At 44.5% G+C, this 23,767-nt stretch overlaps 2 protein-coding genes across 2 annotated transcripts in view; one reads left to right on the forward strand and one right to left on the reverse strand.

Annotated features, from left to right (window-relative positions):
- Positions 1 to 20,116, forward strand: part of LOC136580650 (class I histocompatibility antigen, F10 alpha chain-like) — a 75,256-nt gene extending 55,140 nt beyond the window's left edge. Inside the window, exons 3-7 of the mRNA XM_066581383.1 lie at positions 7,889 to 8,167; positions 15,620 to 15,892; positions 16,387 to 16,479; positions 17,489 to 17,518; positions 19,385 to 20,116. Of these exons, the coding sequence (XP_066437480.1) occupies positions 7,889 to 8,167; positions 15,620 to 15,892; positions 16,387 to 16,479; positions 17,489 to 17,518; positions 19,385 to 19,419 (710 nt within the window). The 3' untranslated portion in view covers positions 19,420 to 20,116. The remainder of the gene's footprint in view (positions 1 to 7,888; positions 8,168 to 15,619; positions 15,893 to 16,386; positions 16,480 to 17,488; positions 17,519 to 19,384) is intronic.
- Positions 20,117 to 22,770: 2,654 nt separating this feature from the next.
- On the reverse strand, positions 22,771 to 23,767 carry LOC136581094 (olfactory receptor 5AR1-like). Its single transcript, XM_066582083.1, has one exon. The coding sequence runs from the start codon at positions 23,707 to 23,709 to the stop codon at positions 22,771 to 22,773; it is 939 nt and encodes a 312-aa protein (XP_066438180.1). The 5' UTR covers positions 23,710 to 23,767.

The following is a 23,767-nucleotide window of genomic DNA, read 5'->3' on the forward strand; positions in this document are numbered from 1 at the left end:
TTATTTTAAAACTTCCCTAAGGGATCTGTCCTCCCGTACCGGTATGTCCCCAGACTATAAGTCCCTCCGTCCCCCGGGCTTGGATCTCCCATGGTTAATGTAAAAACCGCATTAAAACCAAGCAACATACTAAGTTCAGCCTTCCAATACCTGCTGTCCTTATTATTTTCAAGGAGGGTTATACGACTAATTAGGGATTTCCCGCTCTTATCTTTCTTATTTAAGGCACTTCGCGGTTTATAGGACCAGTCTATTCCTGTGTTACATCCCACTAATCCCCAATAACGGCAGTCTTCTCCCCAGACGTTATCAGTGGCGCAAACATATTGTATTCCCCGGGTATACAAGTCATATAACCAGCTGGACTGAGCTAAATCTGGCCTGCGGTGGGATCTTGCGCCTAGACACGGGACCACAATACAATAGTCGAAGGAATATGCGGCTACTTGAGCATTGGACGAGTTATACTAGAAGGTAACCATACCCTCATATTCTTCCGACTAAGGATTCCAGTTGCTACCCTCCTCTCTCACTAGCCCTAACCAGAGTAATGTCTTTGGCACAACTAAGACTGGTCTCCCGGATCTGAAGCTTTCTTACAGTATGAAGCATGGATCCATGTAAGTCTTTCGGCTAGTTTCACAGCTGTGGCAGTAGTCAGAAGCACCTGGTAGGGGCCATCAAATCGGGGCTCAAGAGGGTGCTTCCTGGGGAACTTCTTGACGCACACCCAATCCCCAGGCTGCAAGATATGTGTCCCAGTGTCTGCCTCTGAGTCTGGAAGAGAACACCTGTGCATAGGCTTTGGTTAGTTCTTTAACAACGGAAATCACATACTCAGTCAACACATCAGATTGTAATTGTAACTACTGAGGATAGTAACGACCTAGCCTTGGGGCTAGCCCAAACAATCTCGTAGGGAGATAATGTATGATCCCCCCTGGGTTCATATCTAACACTGTATAAGGCTATTGGATGACAGCCTTTCCAAAGTAGCGTCATTTTTAAGTATCTTACTTTTTAGCGTGCCACTACGTCTCTCCACCTTTCCACTACTCTAAAGATGGTAGAGTATGTAAAAGGCCTGGGATACACCAGAGCAGACATGACATGTTACATTCACCTGTGAAGTTTATACCTCTGTCTGACTCTGAATCACTTCTGGTACCCCATATTCACAGTTTACCTCGTTCATGAGCTTCTTTGCGGTTACCTACTTGTTTGCCTTGGTAACAGGGTCAGCCTCCAACCTGCAAAGACATCAACAACAACAAGCACGTATTCATACTTCCCAACAAGTGGGAGCTGAACGTAGTCAATTTGCAATCCCTGAAATGGGTAGAGTGGTCCCGGCAAGTGCGATGTGGCAAATTTACTTCTGCCCTGACTTACCCATGGCATAGATCACGCTAAACTGGACAAATGATGCAGCAGCTACGGAGAACCCAGAAGTCGCCCATCCTCTTTCAAGCGTCGTCGTCATTGCTGCTTCACTAGGTGGGTCTTTCCGTCCACCAGCTGGGCCATCATGGGATACAGGAACTGTGGTGGGCAAGTGCTGTTGACTGTTCACCACACGCTGTCCTGTTTCTGCTGCTCCCATATTAGTCCGTTTATCCTTTTCTTCCTTGCTGGCTTGTAACTGTAAAAGTCTTTAGCATATCAAAGTCCAAATTTTTGTCAATGTCCAAAGTTTTTTACCACTGACTCATGCCGTCAGTATCTTTTCTTCTTTCTTCCACGGCTTGAGGGCCGCTGCCTTTGCTATGCTGTCAGCGAGGGTGTCGTCTCTCGCCTCTCCAGTGTAGGAATCAGTGCGAACTCTCAACTTTGTCAGGTAGAAGTAGGGCCTCCATGCGACTCTGTACCGCTGCACCATTCTCAATTGGTTGTCCTGCTAAGGTAAAAACTGTCTGGCCTTCCATATTGGGCCATAATCATGAGCTATGCCAAATGCATACCAGGAGTCAGTGTAAAGGATTGCCGGTCTTACCTCTCGCCACTCTACTCGCCTCAGTGAGGACCTTCAATTCCGCTTCTTGTACTGTGACATGCGGAGGCAGAGCTTCTGCTTCTAGGACATCTTGTTGTGTGACCACTGCATATCCGATGTGGAGTCATCAGTCCTCACCCTGGTACCATCTGCAAAAAGCTCAACATATGCATTATCAACAGGGGTTCTGGTAACTGTTTGCATACCTGCAGTTTCTTACTGTCTTAGTACTAAATAATCATGTTGATGTTCTATTTCACATGGCTCGGAATCTTGTTATCTTATTCCATTTTTTTTTTTTTTTAAAGGCCCAATAGCTGATCTACAACACCTAGATCATCTATGACCCAGATCACCTATGCCTCCCCCCTTTTGAACCGCAATACTCAATGGAAAAAGAGTAATTGCGTTCAAACTAGTAAACCAAGAGGCACAAAAACAAGCACTTTGTAGGTCAAGGTGACATTGTATACAGCGAAGTCTGAGCGAAAATATCCTTTAGATTTTTTTTTTTTTTTCCCCAGGTTGCAGTTAGCATTTTTTAACACAAGGGGGCGCCACACAATTCAAATTTTACGTCACCCAGTGTAATAGTATTTCAGGGGAAGTCCAGCGTTTAGCTTTTACTCTTCTGTCGGAATATAATTATAGCTTCAGTGTAGACTGACACTAGAATATACAAAAGACTTAAGGAAAAACTAAAGAATACGGATGAATTAACATCCTACTCTGAGCAATTCAGTCCCTCTTTCTTCACACAGAAAGTAAAATTACTTCATCGAATTGCGTGAAAAAGTTTGCTGGGTGACTATGGGGAAATTATTTAGTCTGTAGGAGCCTTCCATAACATCATCTGTCTGAGTATCCATTGGAGAAGCGGGCAGTGGAAAACAGAGCCCCTGGGAACATGAGAGAGCGTCCCCTGTCATGTATTCCTGGTCTCTACCCCCCATGCATCAACTCCAATCTTCCATGCACTATAAACCAGCTTAGTCATCTACTATGTCCCAAGCTGCATCTTCACAAAGGTTTGTTTCCCTGAACTTATCACACATCCAAAGTGGCCACATCTTGGAGCGCAATAAAGTCTGGTCAAACAAAACCTTACTTCAGACAATCATGATGTTAGCACAGTGGCATTGGGGAATGTTTGCCTCCCAAATACAACAAAATGGCCGCCAGAGGCAGAAGGGGGCGGGGCTACAAATCTCCCAGGTGAGGCAAGATGGCTGCCGGAGGGTCGGGCGGGCCCAGGAGTAGCAGCACTTCCAGGTGAGGCAAGATGGCCGCTGGAGGAGGAAGGGGCGGGGCCAGGTCCTGTCCCGGATGGGGAGGGACCGGAAGTAACATCACACACCCTGAAAGTGAGCACATGGGGGGAAGTAACTTCAGGGTGGGGGCAGGCCTCACTACATTTACTGCAGAGTCACACTATGTTGGATTATAAACATTGCAAGTGCGGCCGCCATTACAGGGAGGGGCTGTAGTCAACACAAAGGCATTACATTGTTCATTAGCAATACACATACCCCACTACATGCTTTCCCCTCTTGAATCTCTTAACTACGTTATACCAAAAAACTAGCTAAAAACGCTTTTCTTTCTGCTAGGCTTCCTGCTCATCTTCTGAAAACTTTCTACAGCCTATCTTATCTGTCCATGACCTGACATTTCTTTCTGCAACTTTTCCTGGTCCTTTCCCATTGTTCAGTAAACTCTGCTCCCTTCCCTTCAGCAACCAAATCACAAGCTCTATGACCTTTGTCCTTGCTCACTCTGCTCCCCATTCTCTAAACAACCTGCGTCTATGCCTAACCTTCTCATTCTATCTTCAAATCTTTCCAATATAACCTCTCTTTCCCACTCAGATTACAATGCACATTAATTCTACAAAGCACTAGACAAAGGAAACAGAAGGGTTAATTGGAAAAAGCTTTCAGTTCACTCTCTTATCAGCACCCCTCCCCCCAATAATAAACACTGCACATTCTTTCTATAATACCAGACAGACGGGATTACTGGAGAATACCCACAACGGCTCAAGGTATATATCTCATCTACCTTTTTTTAACAACCCACCATCTAGTAATCCCCAAGAGCACTTCTTGTACACGTTCTAGACAGGACATTTAGCTATACACAGAGACTGACGATTATTTTAAATGACCAAGAGTTTTCTGGAGACATCAGCCGTCACACCACGGCTATATTCACACGTATATACCTTTTCACATATGAGAACATAACCCGCTCAATCATAAAGGTAAGTATACGTATCATAAATCTTCCTAACCTCACACTAGTTTACCTAGGAGCAAGTCTCTGGCGTGTTCCCTCAGACCTAAACAGCCGAGTCCGCCCTTTCGACACATTAACCCTCACAGAATTTATCTCTTGGTCTTGTATACACAGTGTTTAACCATCTCAGACACAACAGCATACAAAATACCCCTAGACAGGTAACATGGTGATTTTTCGAGTGGACAGACCTGTCTTTCAGTGAAGGTCCAGTCTGGATCAGATACAGGCAGATTTAGCAGTCAGAACCCAGATCACATCGGTAGATTTACATAAAGCAATCTTACCGTGTTCTGTAGATTTTCGGGCCCCTGAGTTCTGCGTGCCATCTGCCGATCTCTGTACGTTCCAGGCTGCGACCTCACAGATCCACTCGCCCACCCAAGGACGACACTGTTCTGGATTACGGTTTCTCCAGCAGGCTTCAGGGTATTTTGTCGCTTCCGAATTGTATCGTGTGCACACATCGTGGAGCAAATTAGACACAAGCTATCAGCCTCATATCCAAAATGGCTCTCTGCCCAGAAACAGCCAGACAGGACCTTTTATTGTACAGACACACAATGGGCGTGCAACAGGTTACATCAGTAACATATAGGATTCTCATTTGTCGGATCATATAGAATCCCCCGCCTCCCCCTCTCCCCACCTCTCTCAAGTAGGAGCCTTTGTCTTTAACAACATGTGGCCAAATCTGAAAGTGAAAGTAGATATCTCTTTGTTGAAGAAGATTCTGTGTGGGGGATGGGGAGGACTGGGAAAACACTCAAGATGAACACATAAGCAGTAACATAACACTGTGATTTAACTCTTTCCTTATGCAGCAGAGTTCCACATTAGGCTGAAGTCACAAAACACACATAATACGTCTAGTGCAAATCGATAGACATTTTATACTAATTAATTATCATGTCTATCACAAAGGTACGTGGTACAGAAGGGTCAGGCGAGAGCGAAGTCTGGATCAAACAAATAGTCAAAACAGGGAGGCAGGCAATTCCCACAACGCGAGTGCAGCAGAGGCCTAACTAACACTGGCACAACAGAAGGACACAGAAGCGTTTAAATGCGGTCAGGGCTCCCGCCCCAGCAGCTGATTGGGGTGGGGAGCCTGACAGCAACAGAATAGACTCACCGAGGTGCTGGGGAGCCCACCCCCAGCCCTGCAAAACAGGGCAGACCAGGGATGCGCGCCTAGTCGTCATGGTGAGAAGGACGCGGCACGGGCGGCACCCGCCACGTCCCTAGCAATGCGGTGGCAAGGAAGAATGCGGCAGCCGGGGGAAGCTACCAGGACCGGGGTTCCCCTGCGCCACACAGCAGTAGCCTGGGTGACAGTGCCAGCGTGGACACAGAGGCCCCGTGAGCTGCCGGTCTTTTGACGAATCTGTCAATGCCCACCGCTCCTGGGCTTTTGTGGGTTGTGGGGGAGAGTCTGTGCTGTCGTATTGGTGAGTGCCTTTTTGTAACGTTCCCGTAGTCGTGCCTTTATTTAGTTGACCCTCTCGAGTTGGTGTTACTGGGTGCCTGATCTGTTTTCCAGCATTTAGGTTGGCCTCTTTATCTGGATCTGAATGAGTCACATCATGCATTCGGGTCCACTTGTGTTCCATCATGGGTTCACAGTGTCGAGCCATATTGTTCGTTGTCGTCAGATGGTTGCCTTGTGTGGTCTGTTCAAGGTCTGGTAGAAAGGGCTTGCAGGTACTCCCCGCCTCATCTGTGTTACCACTGATGGTTTTTGCAGTTTCTGCCTGGCTAACTTCAGTTGGGTTTTTATACCCTTGGTCTTCCAGAGCTAAGAAGATTCAGTCTCCCTTGTTCTCGGGTGATGGTGTAGGGAGAGGTTTGTTAAAATGCAGGCATACGGGATGTCCCACCTCTGGATAGACCTTGCTTCTCTTTTAAGAGAGTTGGTAGTCAGGCATCTCTTTCTTTAGTAGCTCTCTTACTTCATTGTTTGCCTTGTTTTGTTTGTCTTTTTAGATTTCACCACTAGGTGGCAACAGAGCTACATTTTTTAGGTAGAGAGTTGATATCTGGTATCTATGATAGATTTAGAACTTCATGCAAAGGCTTGGGGGGTTGGAGCAATGCTCTGCAGATTCACCAGAGCAGGTATGTGATCTCTCTTGTCTTTCTGTGCTTTTGAGGGGGAAGGAGGAGCAGTATTATTAATAGAGCTCTTTCTCTGCGCTGTGACCTGGGATATGGTTCAGTGCTGCGGCCCTCGCTTCCTCACTTACCTCAGCCCCAGGAGTCACAGTGATTAAAAGTGGTTAGAGGAGGAGGAAGATGTCCTTCCTCACTATCCAGCGGCTCAGGAGGGTCTCTGGTGGGGATTCCTCTGGATGAATTCCAGGAGTATTCTGAGTCTCTTGTGTTATAACTTTTCTCACCAATGCTGTAGAGCTCTTTCTTTATGCGACTTCTCCCTGGGCCAGCTTAGCCAGACCCTCCAGTTTTCTTTTTTTAAGGATATTTTTATTTTATTCTGCAATTTTTTGTTAAACTTTTTGTAACTTTTTTTCTTACATCTGTGCTCCCCGTGACATGATATAAGACCTCTGGGGGATATTCACAGTGTTTTGTTTTTTTTTAAATTTCACACTTTTTGACTGTAATTGTAGCATCCACAGGAGCCACAGTCCCAAGGGAAAACATTCTCCCAATATGACAGTAGTCACTAACAAAGCTGGTCTGGATCTGCTAAGACCCTGCAGCTCCAACATTCCAGCAGTCATCGGCGATCTCGTGATCGCCTGGTCCCATAGAGGAAACAGCATTGACGCTATCTGCATTCTTTGCATAGTGCTCGTTGAGTGCTATGTAGCTTGCAAAGGAGAAGGCAGAAGCAGTTGTAGACCCCTCCTGTCTTCTCCTCCGGGTCCTCGGCTGTGTCTGACAGGTTGCAGAAGCAGAATCTTCAACCCTGTGCCATATATTTACTATTGGCTGTTATTAAGGACCAAGGCCATATAATTACGTTGATTTAAATATATATTTTCCAGTCAGAAAAGCCCTTTAACACTTACTGAGCAGTAGCTTCACGCCCCCTTCTTTACCATGCAGGGGCCACCTAGATGTTTATGGGCAGTCAGGAAGGGGTCATAAGATGAGCAGCAGCCTAACACTGACCTGCTGCCATTACTAAGTAAGGAGCTTCCTGGAGGGGTAATCATTACCAGCCGCAATTTCTGGGACCGTTCAGCTCCTAAACAGTATTTCTCATTGCTGGCCCCTTCTATCTGTTACTCAATATCCCAACTTTTGAGCAGTGGCCGGAGGGACAGCTATAGTGGCGCAAATTCTTATGACAGGCCACACCCTTTTTACTCTAAGCCACGCCCTGTATCCCATAATACTGCCCTTCAGTTACCCCCTCACACGAGAATAGGGCTTGCAGTGTGCGGTTTTTTGCATATCACAGAGCCCGAGTGGTCCATGTTCTGTGCCTTGTGAGTTGCGCCCAAGGACCTCAGGCACAACTTGCTATCGGCCATGTAAATACAGCCTTAGTGGCACCAGTAGTAATCCACACATATACATGATATTATTTAGAGTGCTGCATGTAACATGTTGCTGTGCTGCGCACAGCTGACTGTGTCTTACAGGAAATATACGGCTGTGAGTTGAGAAATGACAAAAGCACCTCATTGTACTTTTCATCTGCTTACAACATGAAAGAGTTCATTACATTCGACACCCAGAACAATAGATTCATCCCGCTAATGCCCGAGGCTTATAACTTCACACAGAAGATGAACAATCCAGAGGATCCGTGGCAGAGGGAAATGATGTACCATATGAAAAAAGATTGTAATATCATCTTGGAGGGAATAATGACATACGTGAAAGAAGAGCTGGAGAAGAAAGGTAATATAATGGAATGTAGAAGGCAACCAGGAGTCTGGAGCTCCATTCTTCAGGTGCTGTTCCTGAGATTTACTTATCCTGTACTGAACCCAAGTTACATTCTGTATTATACTCCAGAGCTGCACTCACTATGCTGCTGCTGGTGGAGTCACTGTGTACATACATAACTTATCCTGTACTGATCCTGAGTTACATCCTGTATTAGAGCTGCACTCACTATTCTGCTGCTGGAGTCACTGTGTACATACATTACTTACACTGTACTGATCCTTAGTTACATCCTGTATTAGGCTGCCTGTCCACAAGCGCGTTTGAATTGCGTTCCCTGCGGCGATAATTTGACCGCGGAGAACGCTGTGAAAGCTCTCTATAGCGTTGCTATGGAGGGCACTTCCCCCCCGTCCACAAGCAGAAAATCATTGCGATTCTCCGCTCGCGGGCGGCAATTCGCAGCAGACTGACAGCGAAGATCAATTTGCCGACTCCTGCTCCCAGGCAGCGGCATCCCGCGGGATACTACAACGCCCGTGGACAGGCAGCCTTATACTCCAGAGCTGCGGTCATTATTCAGCTGGTGGAGTCACTGTGTACATACATAACTTATCCTGTACTGATCTTGAGTTACATCCTGTATTTTACTCTAGAGCTGCGGTCACTATTCTGCTGGTGGAGTCACTGTGTACATGCATAACTTATCCTGTACTGCTCCTGAGTTACATCCTGTATTATACTCCAGAGCTGCACTCACAATTCTGCTGCTGGAGTCACTGTGTACATAAAGGGGCACTGAGGCAGGAAATGCTTCATGCTTTCCAGCACATTGCTGCACTTCTAATGGGGGCAACCCTTATCAATCAGAGGCCTGCTCTTCAAGTTACCCCTTACATACAGTCTCCCGTGAAAGCAGCGCCAAGCCAACTCCCAAAACTTCAAGGGGACCCGGGTTGAATTCAGCAAACATAGACCTCCCTCCAGGTCCCGACTTGGGCAGTCCCTGAGCGCCAGGGGCTTCTGGAAATGGGTCAACAGAACCCTTTCATCAAGGAGCCTCCTCGACAGAGTCCTGATCTCCCACATCCCCAGACCCCACCGGCGTATCACCTTCAGAGCCAAGGTAGCATAATGCAGAAGATACCCGTGCTGCATACGAAGGTCCTTCACTCACCCTCCTGTCTCCCATTCCTGGAAGAAGGGCCAAAACCATCCTCTTCAGGAGTAGACCCACAGAGGAGCCCTCTTTTGCCAGAGGTTACCTATGTTGATCTTGAAAGAGGTGTTTACAAGAAACACCACAGGGTTACCCATAGATAACCCCGCTAGTCTCTTTGGCGGTACTTAACATTTCTCCTCATTAGGTTCAACCTATTCCCCCACAACAGTAGGAAGAACAGGTTGTAGACCCGGGTCCAGAGAGGCTCTGGCAAAGTGCATACTCCGGTCAGGTAGAGGAATAAAGGGAGCAGGTATGTTTTGATCAGACTCTTTCCCGAAGGGTCAAAGATTAATCTTTCCACTGCTTTACCTTCTGATTGGCACCATCCAGTCTGTCTACCCAGTTTTGCACCCCCCAGGCAAAATTTGATGTGAAGAATTTTTTTTCAAAGTCTGGGGCACCTGGAGGAAGTCTGGGAGATCAAACATGGAATCTACCCTTCCTAACCAGAGACTCACACTTATTCCAATTGACCTTGGACCCAGATGCCTCTGAGTAGCGGTCCACTTCCGACACCACAAACTCCACCTCCCCTCTCGAAGACATGAAGAGTGTGACATAGTATGCTATCACCTCAAGATGGCCCCAACACCACCCGGTCCATCCCGACCTCCACTGTAGGTCCACAGTCAACCCTCCCAAGGAAGGGATGTATCATAAACACATACAACAGGGCATTTAGAGGACAGCCCTGATGGACGCCAGACCCCACCTTAAAAGGGCAGCCAAGCCAACCACTAACCAGTGAGGAAAGTCTCAGCCCCTGTGTACAATGTTCAAAACCAATCGACAACTCCCCTGGCAGCTGTATATCAGAAGGACTGACCAGAGGTACTCTTGATTAACCCAATGAAATTATTTTGCCTTATGTAGGGACCGCAAGTACCCCTCCCAGTGACAAGCCCTACCCTGCTCCACTGCCTTCCGGACACCGAGAACAGCAATACAGCTGCTACGGCCTGGAACAGAGCAATGCTGGGCCCCCAAGAGGAACCTGCATGCAAACTTCCAAAACCAATCAAACAGCCCTTTTGCAGGAACCTTCCTGTCCATATTGAGAAGTGCTAGCTGGAGCCCATCAATCACCAGTCTAACTAACTCTTCCCTAATCTCTTCTTTCAAAACATCAGGTACATCAGGAAAGTCGACATTCAATCTGAATCTAGAACACTGTTTCCCCAAGAGTTGCAAATAGTAGGATCTGATGACCTTTAGAATCCCTGATCTTAATCAATTCAGGGACACTTTACTATTCACTGACATCCTACAGTTTCCGTAAGGGTTGGGCGAGTGGTTCCTCCCCGAAATCCCGCTAAAAAAGCAAGGATGCATGTGTCTATCATACTGGCACCTCTTGAGTAAAGATTTCACCCTGGAGATCTCCTTGCTGCTAGCTCCAGTCAAAACGAGATGTTAAAGTTTCCTCCTCAGGCTCTGATATAGGCGGTACCTGTCTAGGCATCTGAGGTTGGAGAGCTCTTGGAAGTACCTTCTCGCCCTCCTCTTCAACATCTCCCACCACTCTGACTTATTACTACAGAGATCCAGTAATGGTACCTGGTTCTGCAGAAAATCTTCAAAGGATCATTTTATCTCTACTTCCTTCAAGAGCGACAAATTCTGTCTGCCCATCTGCCCATCTGGGGGGTCTCTGCAACATTCAGAGTAAACAATATTAGACAGTGGTCAAAGAATTCCACCTCAATGACGGACACTGGCAAAGAGATGGTTTCTGCCTTCAAATAATAACCTGTCTATTTTAGACCTGCTGCTGCCTCTATGAAAAGTGATCAATTACTGGGGCATTGGGATCAACGAAGGATCCAAAGTGTAATCACTGTGTTGACCCTTTAAAGTTTAACTTTTATTAGTAATTTAAAATAATGTGCCTCAACAATTCGAAGAAAAACAAAAAGACACACAAGACATAAACATAGGAAGGCCAACAACCACAGCAAAAAAAAAAAAAGGGCGATAAGTGGTAAAGTACAGGTTAGCCCCTATTTTACTGGTTGGCCAGAGAAGATCTCCATAATCAGAGATCTGGATTCGTTCCAACTATAATGTAAGTTGGAACGAATCCAGATCTCTGATTACGGAGACCTACTCTAGCCAACCAGTAAAATAGGGGAGTCACAGAGGCGTAGCTTGAAGCTTCAGGGCCCCAATATAAAATCTGTAACACGGCCCCCAACTACAATGCTTTATCCATAATACTAGGCTTCCTGTATGGAGAAGAGAAGCCTTATGGACCCCCAAGGTTCCTGGGCCTGGGTGCAACCACATCCTCTGCATCCCCTATGGTTATGCCCATGCCAGGCCGAACTTCACTAACTATGCTGTTAAGTGAGATGCTGTCGAAAGTCAACTGTCTTCCTTTGAAGCCTTCCCTATCATATATCATGGGTCCTTGTGACCTTCAAAGACAAATTGATAACTGGTTAAAAGGTAGGGCTTGATCCTCATGAAGAGACTCTTACTGTCCTTTTTTGACTAGGGACTATAGATGTTGATGAGTCTTAATTCTTTTCCCTTCATGAGTACATCTAAGATCAGGTACCTTCCCATTTCTAGTTCAATAACTCGTCAGCATTCAACCAAAGTGGTAAGGACCCCCATTCCACTATATGGCTCAGCTACAAGAGACCAATAGGAAGGACCTGACCTCCACTCCCTTTTTGGTTTATGTATGGCTGCCAAATCAGACAGCCTGATCCCCTGTAAAATTAAAAAGTTGGCCAATAAAATCAAAAGCTGCAAATCTGGCCATATCAGACTTAATACTGGGAACATTAATCAATGCCAGCTTCTGCAGAATGAATGCCGTTATCTCTGCACAGGAGCCAGCTAGATAACCATCACCCACACAGAGCGCACTTCAAGGTCTTACAAGCGGCACTCAAACGTGAGGAGTCACTGCACATGTGGCAGAGCTTTGGCTGCCCCTGGTGAAAGGCCAGGATAAGAACCCTGCCAAGGAAGGCTGCAGATGGCATGTGAGCCACTGAGTTTCCTGAACATTTCAGCTTGTCCATAAGTGTCCAGGCCTCAGATCAGATGCCTGTTCCTGGGCATGTTTGTCACCTCTCTATACTGACTGAGCCAAGTCATGATTTCAAAGCAAGAAAGTGATTCGTTATGGGTCACAACGGTTACCTTCTTGATTAGAGATGAGCGAGCACCAAAATGCTCGGGTGCGAGTTGCTCGAGTCGAACTTTGCGCGATGCTCGAGAGTTCGTTTCGAGTAACGAACCCCATTGAAGTCAATGGGCGACTCGAGCATTTTTGTATATGACCCATGCTCCGCTAAGGTTTTCATTGGTGAAAATCTGGAAAACCTACGAAAGTGATGGAAACGACGCAGATACGGATAGGGCAGGCGAGGGGCAACATGCAGGGCTGCATCTCAGGTTCCCAGGTCTCACTATTAAGCCACAATAGCAGCAAGAGTGGGCCTCCCCCCTAAAAATTTTTACTTCGGACAAACCCTCATTAGCTAGGCACACCTTAGCTAAGCACCACACTACCTCCAACCAAGCACAATCACTGCCTGCGGGACACGCCGCTGCCTCTTCTCCTGGGTTACATGCTGCCCAACCCCCCCCCCCCCCCCCCCACGACCCTGCGTCCGCAGCGCACACAAAAGTGTCCCTGCGCAGTCTTCAGCTGCCCTCATGCCACACGCTGGCTTCATAGCCACACCACCCTCATGTCTATTTATAAGTGCGTCTGTCATGAGGAGGAACCGGAGGCACACACTGCAGAGGGTTGGCAGGGTCAGGCAGCGACCCTCTTTGAAAGTGTGGGCGATAGCCCACAATGCTGTTGAGAATTGGTAATAGATTGACGTTCGATCTTCATTCCAATCCTGTGCCACGTCCGTCAGGTGCTGCAAACGTGGGCATAAAGGGGACTCAGCTGCCAGCCCAGCACTTCTACACATCTCCACAATGCAGCAATACTCGGTGTGGGAAGTATGTGAGTGGGCCCTGAGTCAGCCTCTGTCCCAGCAAACATCTTGTGTGGCCCAAGGTGCTGTGAGTGACATAGCAATGGGGAATCCATGTGTCCACACACTACTCATTCTGTTTGGGTGTCAGATACCTCATCGACAACGCAAGGAGTAAACCATCTGCACTCTGCACCCTACCCAAGTCTGTCAGTGTTTTGGGGACAGACAGGTACAACTCCGCTATGGGAAGTCTGTGTGCACCCACAGCATGGGTGGCTCCCAGGAACCCACAGACGGTACATAAAGAAATCCCATTGCAGTGCCCCAGATAGCTGAGGTTACGTGAGAGAAAATACATGTTGGCTTCGGCCCACACTCCATGCCCTAGTCAGTCTGGTTTTTTTTTAAGTGCCAGGCAGGAACAACTCTGCTATGGGAAGTCTGTGTGCACCCGCAGCATGGGTGGCTAGCAGGAACCCACAGACGGTACATAAAGAAATCCCATTGCAGTGCCCCGGATAGCAGAGGTTGCGTGAGAGAAAATAGATGTTGGCTTCAGCCCACACTCCATGCCCTAGTCAGTCTGGGTTTTTTTTAAAGTGCCAGGCAGGTACAACTCCGCTATGGGACGTCTGTGGGCACCCGCAGCATGGGTTGCTAGCAGGAACCCACACCCACAGACGGTACATAAAGAAATCCCATTGCAGTGCCCCGGATAGCTAAGGTTACGTGAGAGAAAATGCATGTTGGCTTCGGGCCACACTCCATGCCCTAGTCAGTCTGGATTTTTTTGTAAAGTGGTACAACTCTGCAGGTACAACTCCGCTAAGTTTCTATGACATTGGGAAGTGAGAGATTTAGATTATGTACGTAAAATTTTGACGCTAATTCTTTTACGCTAGAATTAAATAATCAAGTTAGGACCGCTTTACTTTTCCTATTTTGGACATAATCTATGCTCTTACCAAATTTCATGTTTCTACGACATCGGGAAGTTGGAGAATTAGTGGCAAGTCAGTCAGTGAATCAGTGAGTGAGTCAGTGAGGGCTTTCGTCTTTATATATATATATATATATATATATATATATATATATATATATAGATTGGATTTATTGTCTATTGCTGCTAAGATGTGCAGCTGGCCAAGACTGCATGCAGAGCTCTCAAGGAGCAGTGGTTTCCTGAAGCCTAGGATGATGGTGAGCCTTTTATATCTTTTTTGAGATACAAAGTTCAAGTTCACCATTTAATTACTTAGACATTTTTGTCTGTTACTACTGGGTCTCTCCTTCATCTTTGACCTTGTTAAGTACTTCTATGTGCAATAAACTAATTATGAAGAATTTCTATCTTTAAACTTTAGGCTCCTGATGAATTAGGATTATCCTAAAGAAACGCGCTGAGCCACATACATTTCTTTATGTTTTAGCCTTGGTATTTCTAAATACTTTGATTCAAAAGATTGAGCCATAACGTCTCTACATGGTCTGAGCCAAAATACTTTTGAGAGCCAGCTTATTATCCGCAGTAGATAGCAAGCTTCAACTTTTTTTACATGATTTGAGCCATAGCATGTATCCACAATATATTTACATGTTTTGAGCCAAAATGTTTCCATGAGCCAGTTTATTAGTTGTAATAGACAGTTACATCGTGATTGAATGTAGATACTTGATTTGAGCCAATCCATTCCTACTATTTATAGTATCACACTTTTACATCCAGTGTGACTGACCTGCTGGGAATTGACTGACTTGTTATCAGGTATCTCTATCATTTGCATTTAGTTGTTGCGGTTTATTCTTGGCCTGGTTCTAGTTTAGAGACCAAGCCTTTAGTCAAGGCATTTCATACTTATTGAGCGTATGTACTGTGATCATGAGTCCTTCTTTTGAGGCACTTTGAGGATCAACTTTTGAGATGAGATCTGATATCTGTTTTTGAATTACCCATATTAATTATGTTTCAGGCCTATTATTTATCACATTAAGTGTTTAAGCTATGTCCATTTGGGTGCTTCTAGTTCTAAATGTTTTGTTTGTCATGTAGCCCTGTATTTTAAAATTTATCAATACAATTGGTTTTTATAGCATTGTTTTTTTCTGTGAAGGGCCTTTTGATAAATCTAAACCCCCTCTGTCTAAGTGAATTATTTTCTTTTTCTTAAAAAAACTGTGTATGTACACAGTGACTGTACTAGCAGAATAATGAGTGCAGCTCTGGAGTATAGCACAAACTGATGCTCAGGATAAGTACAAGACACATATTTTCAATGTGCCTTCCAGTCCGGCCAGGGGTGAAGGTCATGGGACGCGAATCAGGGGAGATCACAAAGCTTCACTGTCTGGTGTATGGATTTTATCCCCGAGCTGTGGATGTGAAGTGGATGAAGAAGAGGACAGACGAGGTTCCTACATATCAGACCACCCATGTCCTCCCCAATCCTGATGGCACCTATCAGATCAGGGTCAGTGCGGAAGTAATACCACAAGAGGGCGACCGTTACTCCTGTTATGTGGATCACAGCAGCCTGGAGGAGCCGCTCCTTGTGGACTGGGGTGAGTGTGATCTGAACTCAGGGTGTAACTGGTAGAAGACTGAGAAAAAAATCATTATTTCATGATAGGCCTTTACCACTTTGACCTGTATAGGTAATTATATAGCAGGTGAGGAAGGCTGTATATTCCAAGAGAAGCCTCATTATTGATGTAAATTCAGTAAATGCAAGTTGTATGAAAGGCTGATAGAAACCTAAAAATTAACCAGATGAAAAGAAGGAAAACGATTATTCATATCGGTTTACTAAGGATGCATATAATTGAGTGGTGGTCCCATAGTAAATATGAGTAAAGGGCCCTTGGTCATGCATGAGGAATCTTTTTACCCCTCTCCTTATCTCTGTTGAAGGGCAGAATGGTTGAACCCTCTGACTGGTTTCGTCCTTCTCAATATGCTAATGCTGTAGAGCCTACAAGGAGGTTGCAAAAGTGTACATACCCATTGGGGCGAATATCTTGGAGCTGAATCACATCTCATATTTTGTGTCTTTTAGAACCACGAAATTCCACTCGCACTCATGTGCTCATCGTTGTGCTTGTTGGTCTTCTTATTGTTTCTATCATTGCTGGAGTTGTTATTTACAAAAGTAAGTGTTAAGAAGAGAGATTTTGGAGGGACATTTATCTTTAGGAGAATGAATAATAAATCATTAATTAATTAATGATTTATTATTCATTTATTATTCATAATGAATTAATAAATCATTTATCTTGCAACTTTGTATAAAATCCAGCAAATTAATCAAATGTTGCATGATGTTGATAAATTTATCACCTCTTTAACCCCTTCAGAAACAGAGGTTTATTCGTTTTTTGTATTTTCATTTGTTTGTTCCTACATTCCATTTTTATTTTTCCTTTGACATGGTTGTATAAGGACTTGTTTTTTGTAGGATTAGGTCTCATGTCCACAGGCGGGTCGGGTTTCGTGGGTGGGAGTCCCACCGCGGGATCCCGCCCTGCCCACGGCATGAGGACATTACTTACCAGTCCAGATGCGTGCAGGTCATCCGTCATCTCCTCCGTGCATGTGGGTGGGCACGCCAGCATGTGGTCAGACCCACCAGCCGGCATGCCCACCGCACATGCACAGTGGAGATTTTTTAATTACTTTTTTTAAAATCTCCTGCTTTCCTGCGGAATCTACAGAACACCCGAAGTGACAGTTTCGGGTGTGCCGCACATTGGACAGCTTCCATTGACGGGCAAAAGAATGGCTGATGTTGCCCAAAGAATAGAACATGCTGCGTTTTTTTTATCTTGTAGCATTGCTGCAAGAAAAATTAATGGCACATAGAAAGACACCCATTGCAAATAATTAATTCTATTTCAGTGTCTTCCAATGCAGAAAACTCACAAGAATATCAGGCATGTAAACTCCACATAATACAGCCTGTTCTGCTTAAAAACATCCATGTTACCGTACTGCAGTGTCGTTTATTCTATACTGCAGTGTAGTTTTTCTACAGTGATTGACCTAGAAGAATTTTCTGCATCTCTTTGTACAGACATCCCTGCTGGTTGCAGAAGAACCGCAATAAAACCCTGTCTCTCCCTTATATGACTAATGAATTCCACCTTCTATTACTATTTCAGAGAGGAAGACTATTAGCACGTGGACCAGCAGTGAGTATTGCTGTTTTCTTTCTTTACATCTGCTCGAGTTCTGCAGTGTTAATATGTTTCGCTATTTGGCAGTATCGGGCCGGGTCGCTCCTTATGTATGTGTTTGAGAATTTAGGTTGAAGAATTTGCTCTAAAAATCCCCAGCAATTTAAGATTTGATGCTGGTGAATGTGGTTGTTACCAAACGCTACCCACAAATATCATAAAAGATATATTGTCCTCGCCCGTCCCTGAGTCTAGTGACGTGATTGGACCAGGACACTTGCCCTTTTGACAAGCACATAAATGAGCCCGTAATGTGCTTGTGTGAAACTGGCCTTTACAATGCTTACTAAAACCTGAATCAATGTTGACGATGTAAGGACAAGCCCAATTGACAAGGAGAACACCAAAGTATAGCTAGGAGTCCCAGTACCTGAGGCAAATATTCTGATTTGCGCCCCCCTTCTTAGCAATTAATGAATTACTATAAGGTGCCTTTACATACCCGTGCCCATCAGTTACTGTAAGCCAAGCCCAGTCCCTGTCCTGACCGCACCAAATCACACGCAACCTCCACCAATAAGGACTCACTCACACGGGTGTATGTGTCCTGCGTGTTAAGGGCATATTTTTCACGTGCACAATACACTGTGCTAAAAGCCCATTGATTACTATTGGAGAATTCATAGCTGCGTTTTCTTTCACACTTGTATTTCGAGCGTAAAAAGACCACTCATGACCTATTTTGGTGCGTAGTTTGCATGTAATACACACCTATATAGACTGTAAGGATTTAACATATGCAGCAAATACACATCTACATGCATATTTGCTCCACACTGTGCATTTTACGTATGTGAAAAATATGCACATCCATCTGTGTGAGCGAGCCCCTACACGAGCATATTCCAGCTGCTCTGAGGTCTTACCAACAATAAAATATGCACCATGGTTTTTTCCCTGTTATACGCACACACAAAAAATGCACACATATTAGGTGTCGCCACGTTCATGAGGACTCATACTATAAAATGGGATTGGCGCTGTCTGCTTCCTGCAAAAATCAACTTAGTGCAGAAGTTCACCAGCACAGCAATCAGCTGATCGGCAGGTGGCAGACCCCTGCCAATCTACTACTGATAGCCTATGCTAAGGAAAGACCACCAAACGTTAACAGCTGGACAACCCCTTTAATTCATATATGAATGGCTTTATAATATAGGGTTAAGGGGGTTGACTCCCCAAGAAGCTAGAGTGTAGTGTGTTGGTCACCACAAGTGCAGATTCTCTCCCTCCAGCGATCAGCTGTTCCCAAGCAGGGAAATACACGCGTTTATTTAAGGTCGGCTTTACACGGATGTACTTGCGCATGCAATACACAGCGAATAGAACCCATTGATTTCAATATGTTTGTTCACATTTCCTTTTTTTGCGCACTCATTTTGAGGGTGCGTAAATGCACATGCAATACGCAATGAGATGCGTGAAAAACACTGTGTACTTGTGCTGGACAAAGAACACACCTAGAGCTTATTAGCCATTTCAAGCGGTGCTTCTATTTGCTGCGCACAAATGAACATGTCCTGTGAGTAGAAAGTGTACAGTAAAATACACATGCAAAAAAGCATTGTTCATGCCACACAAAATGCAGTCCCCGGGCGTGCGCAAATGTGCTCATGTCTGAGTGAAGCCGGCCTAAGGAATGCATTTCCCTTGAATGGCTGTCCATGTAATATGTGAAGATGCTGAATCCATAACACTAGCCCATTCTAACACCGCTCGGCTCCCCGATGATGTCCACATGAGCCACGATGGCATCCGTACGGGGGGCTTACATGAGGAAACCCCATTAATATCAATGTATTGTGTTCCTTATCATTGCAGATCATACTGTGAGATGCCTAGAACTACTACGATGAACCACGGAGATTCTGCCTGTCCTTCTGCTTCCTGCTTACCTTCTTTATTTCATCACTAAGAAGCGGTCATCCAGTATCCATACTAGGCGAGATCTGTAGTAACAATAGGCCATGTGTGCCAGAAGGCCTGTAGGACTACAGGAGCAGAACAAGTACTGTATTTTCCAGCATATAAGTCAACTTTTTAACCTAGGAAAATCTTCTCCAAAGTCGGAGGTCATCTTATGCTTTAGGAATTCGCTGTAGAAAAAAAAACCAATACTCACCTCCAGCAGCGCTGCTGCAGGCTGTTGCTCCCTCCTCCACGCCGACAGAGCATTGCTTTCTGGATGCAGGGCTTGATGTCATTGAATGGCTGTGATTGGTTAACCCAGCACCGGCTTTCATTGGCTGAGTTACCCAATCAGTAGCATTAGCTTTCTGGAGGCGGGGCATTCAAGCCAGTTGGGGGTGGTCTTATATGCCCAGTTGTCTTATACGCCAGAGAATACAGTACTGAGCAACAGGAACTAATTGATTTAGTACTTGGGTGATAACAGCAGAAAGTCAGAAAATAACATCTAGGAGGCAAATTAAAGTCTAAAAATAAAAAGAATCAATAACTAAATTAGAGTCTCAGAGGGGTTTCCTACCGGCATACACATTGGGTTATCATTAGGATATGAAGACAGTCCCTTTTAAATGACTTTCCGGAAGCAGTTGCCATGTCTGTACATGAGGAATAATACTGTTACATGTCTGTACATGAGGAATGACTATTATATTGATGTATGATCTGACATCTAATGCGACACCCAAGATAACGTAGGAAGTGAATCTTTTTATTACAGTGTCAACACTTTACTCAGAGGGGCACATATGTTCACAAATCTCTGAGTGACTAGTACATCACATACATAAGTTTATATAGGGAGTAGGCAGGCTTATTAAAAGTTACCACTTATTGGTTCCTCTTATCTTGATATCACACAAAGAAACCAGTAAGAGTATATTTACTTTCGCTTATAAAGGTAAAGGAGGAGAAAGAGAGAGAGAATGGTGGGGGGGGGGGGGGTTAATGATGGATCACAGCTGCAATCTTCTTGGTACCGATTACACAGTGTATATCAGCTATTGCTAGGCAGTCAGTATCACAAGGAGAGAATTAGATACATAGCTCAGCAGAGTTAATAAAACTTAAGTTAGTATGCAATAGGTTACATTTCATTTGGTAGATACATATGTAATAAGCAGAACAATATATAATATTCTTCAGCCTTTGGGCTGATAACAGAGAAACAATAGTTTATAAGCCCTCGTGCCACAATAGGACTTGTATTCTGTATTTGTTAGCAATTTTCCTCGCTGTAGGCTATATCACTAATTCTCAGTGGTAGTTGTAGACCAAATGATGTCTTCTATGCACAGCAGATGGAGAAAACTACTTTCTAACTCTCTGCAACACACACAGAAGTATAGCATCATTATGGACAACACTAAGCAGTGTAAATGTGATTTCAGTAGCTATAACACAGTCAACAATCATTATTAGCTGCAAGCATGTCTGTGTGAGTTTCTTTCCCTTTGTTAGCTCTCTCCTCCTCCTTCCCCTCTTCTCTCTATAAACTTCTGTGAGCAATACAGTAGCCGCCTCCTTCACTTCCTGTATTCTGACTTATCTTCTCTGTTACTAGAAACAAGCATCACTTGACAGCAGGCAGTGGATAGCAAATTAGAAGGAAGAGAGACCCCTAGTGGCTGGCACTTCAAAATGATTTTTCAGCACATAAACATCATTTTAGGTAAATGAAGTAAACTACACTTTTCTTACTTATCACAACGGCTATCATATCAGCACAAGCTGTTTGAACAGTCAGTGACAAAGTTAGTATACTTTGTGCCACAATTTCTCCACATTTTCAAGATCTCTGCTTTTTGAAGGTAAATGGGAATATTCTTGTATACATTCACAGCGTGAAAAAACGTAGACATACAGAACCATTTTCACACAGCTGCAGTTTGTCACAATGTATCAGTGAGGGCTGAACACAGCAACGACAAAAATCTTTCTATTGTCTTGGACTTCAGGTAAATTGCTCTAGCCTCCACTGTTAGGCTTCCCTCACACACACCGCTTTTTGCAGCGTTTAGTGCTGCGCTTTCAGCCAAATCTGAAAGTAAGACATGGCAAAACGCTGCGATTTAAATTGTGGCGCTTTCCGCAACGCACGTGTGAGGGAGGCCTTACACTGTACTGAGCCATCAGCTGTGTAAGCAGGAGGAAGTGCAGAAGGGTTTTCAGTTTCTAAATTTCAACAATAAGCACTTTTTAAATATTTTATTTTTCCATCTCAAAAACACACAAAAAAACAAGGGTGTTATAATAGGATAATTGTTTTATAACCTCAAACAATACCTGTGACCTCTTAATCCCACACACCAGGAAAGAAAAGAAAAAAATAGTACATTTGTAAATAGTCACTTATATTGCCCACTTAAGGAATCCAAACACAATTTCTGAATATTAGCAAACTGCATATTAGTTTTCCAAACTTGATATATTTTCATATAATAAATGAATACAAAAATCACTGAAAATGGCTTAACTTACTGAAACAGAGGTACATCCGTAGTAGTGTTGAGTGAACTGAAACAGTTGAACCCTGTTTCTGGTCAAACTTTGCTACAAGTTTGGCGAGAACCAGAACTTCAGGTGCTTTATTTTAGCTGAACCCACTCAAACCTCCTCCTCCTCTCTGCACTACACAAAGCGCTGACACTACAAGCTACTGAAACGGCCGAGCAGCGACCCAAGGAACGTACAGGTGGCAGGAAGGCTTGTTTTGTCACGGTGACGCCAGTACTCCAACTGGACCCTCGGGGGTGAAATGACGATGAAATAAATGAGTCAAGTCCAGTAGTATATTAGTAATCTGGGACTACACAGATTTACTGACTTTAATATTTTGCAGTATAATTGAATTCACAATTTTCCACAAAGGTACTTTGAACTGGTACATGCAGTTGCAGTAGTAGGCAGGCAATTGAACACGATTAGAAATACAGTAACATTTGACTTGATTAAGACCTGACTTAAACGCTCTCTCCTTTCCTCTGAACTGACTTGACGGACAATTTCCCCACAGGGTCTCTCCTACAGATGGCACCTTCTATATCCATGGACGGCACATAGACAGGTGAGACAGGACAAGTGTTGGTGTGAGTGTTCTCTAGGACCCGCTGGGCCACTACACTACCTCTCCCACAATGAGTTCATTAAGTACCATTTGAATCCTGCATGTGTCAGATCCAGCACTTTCGGTTTCAGTGTTGTTTACCTTTGAGGATGGAGTTGAACAACAGAATGGATTATCAGCAATGCGAGTGAGTCCTTAGTCCTCTACTAAAAGATAATTTCACATCTCTGTTTTTTAAGCTGTAGATCAGTGGGTTAAGCATGGGGATGGCGGCCGTGTTAAAGAGAGAGAACAATTTATTGGACTCTAAAGAGTCTGCCGTGGTTGGTCTTAGATACTGACAAACCAAGGTTGAATAGAGAAGGACAACGACTGTAAGATGGGAAGAACATGTGTAGAAGGCTTTAAGTCTCCCAGTGTTAGACCGGATCTTCAGTTTGGAGGCAATGATAAATACATATGGAGTGAAGGTGAGAACGAAAGGTGTGAGGCTTAAAAGTAACAGTCCTTCAATAAGGCTGAGGAGCTTTAAGGTGGTAGTATCACTGCAGGAAAGGTTTAGAAGAGGCACCAGATCACAGAAGAAGTGATTGATTATGTTGGATTTATAGCAGGAGAACTCGGATAACAATGCAACGTACGGTATAACTTCTACGAAAGATGTAGCCCAACAGGCCATGGCTAGCAGAGCACACACTTTAGAGTTTATGATTACTGAGTATCGTAAAGGTTTGCAGATGGCAATGTAACGGTCATAACTCATGGCAGTCAAGATAAGCAGCTCGGTGCAAGCCAAGAATGAAAAAATGGAGAACTGTGCAATGCAACAAAGAAAAGAAACTTTGTTGTTTCCTGTTAAAAAAGCTAACATGATCCCATGTAGACTGACAGTGCTGGAGGAAATATCCAGGAAGGACAAGTTTGCCAAAAAGAAGTACATGGGAGTGTGAAGGTGATGGTCTAGGGCGACTAGCAGAAGAATGGTCATGTTTCCACCAAGAGTGAAGAGATAAATGAGAAGAACCAAAAGAAAAATCAAGACCTGTAACTTTGGAAGACTTGAAATTCCCTTAATGATGAAGAAGGTCACCATAGTCTGGTTATCATAATCCATTTATTTGTCTGCTGAAAAGAAAAACAATATTTAAAAGTATTTTCCATCAAAGACATTT

Source organism: Eleutherodactylus coqui, chromosome 10, assembly GCF_035609145.1.
Source record: "Eleutherodactylus coqui strain aEleCoq1 chromosome 10, aEleCoq1.hap1, whole genome shotgun sequence".
NCBI classification, from domain to species: Eukaryota; Metazoa; Chordata; class Amphibia; order Anura; family Eleutherodactylidae; genus Eleutherodactylus; species Eleutherodactylus coqui.

Excerpts from the sequence above, each read along its gene's own strand:
- LOC136581094 (XM_066582083.1), bottom strand. The coding sequence starts at position 23,709 with ATGGATTATGATAACCAGACTATGGTGACCTTCTTCATCATTAAGGGA.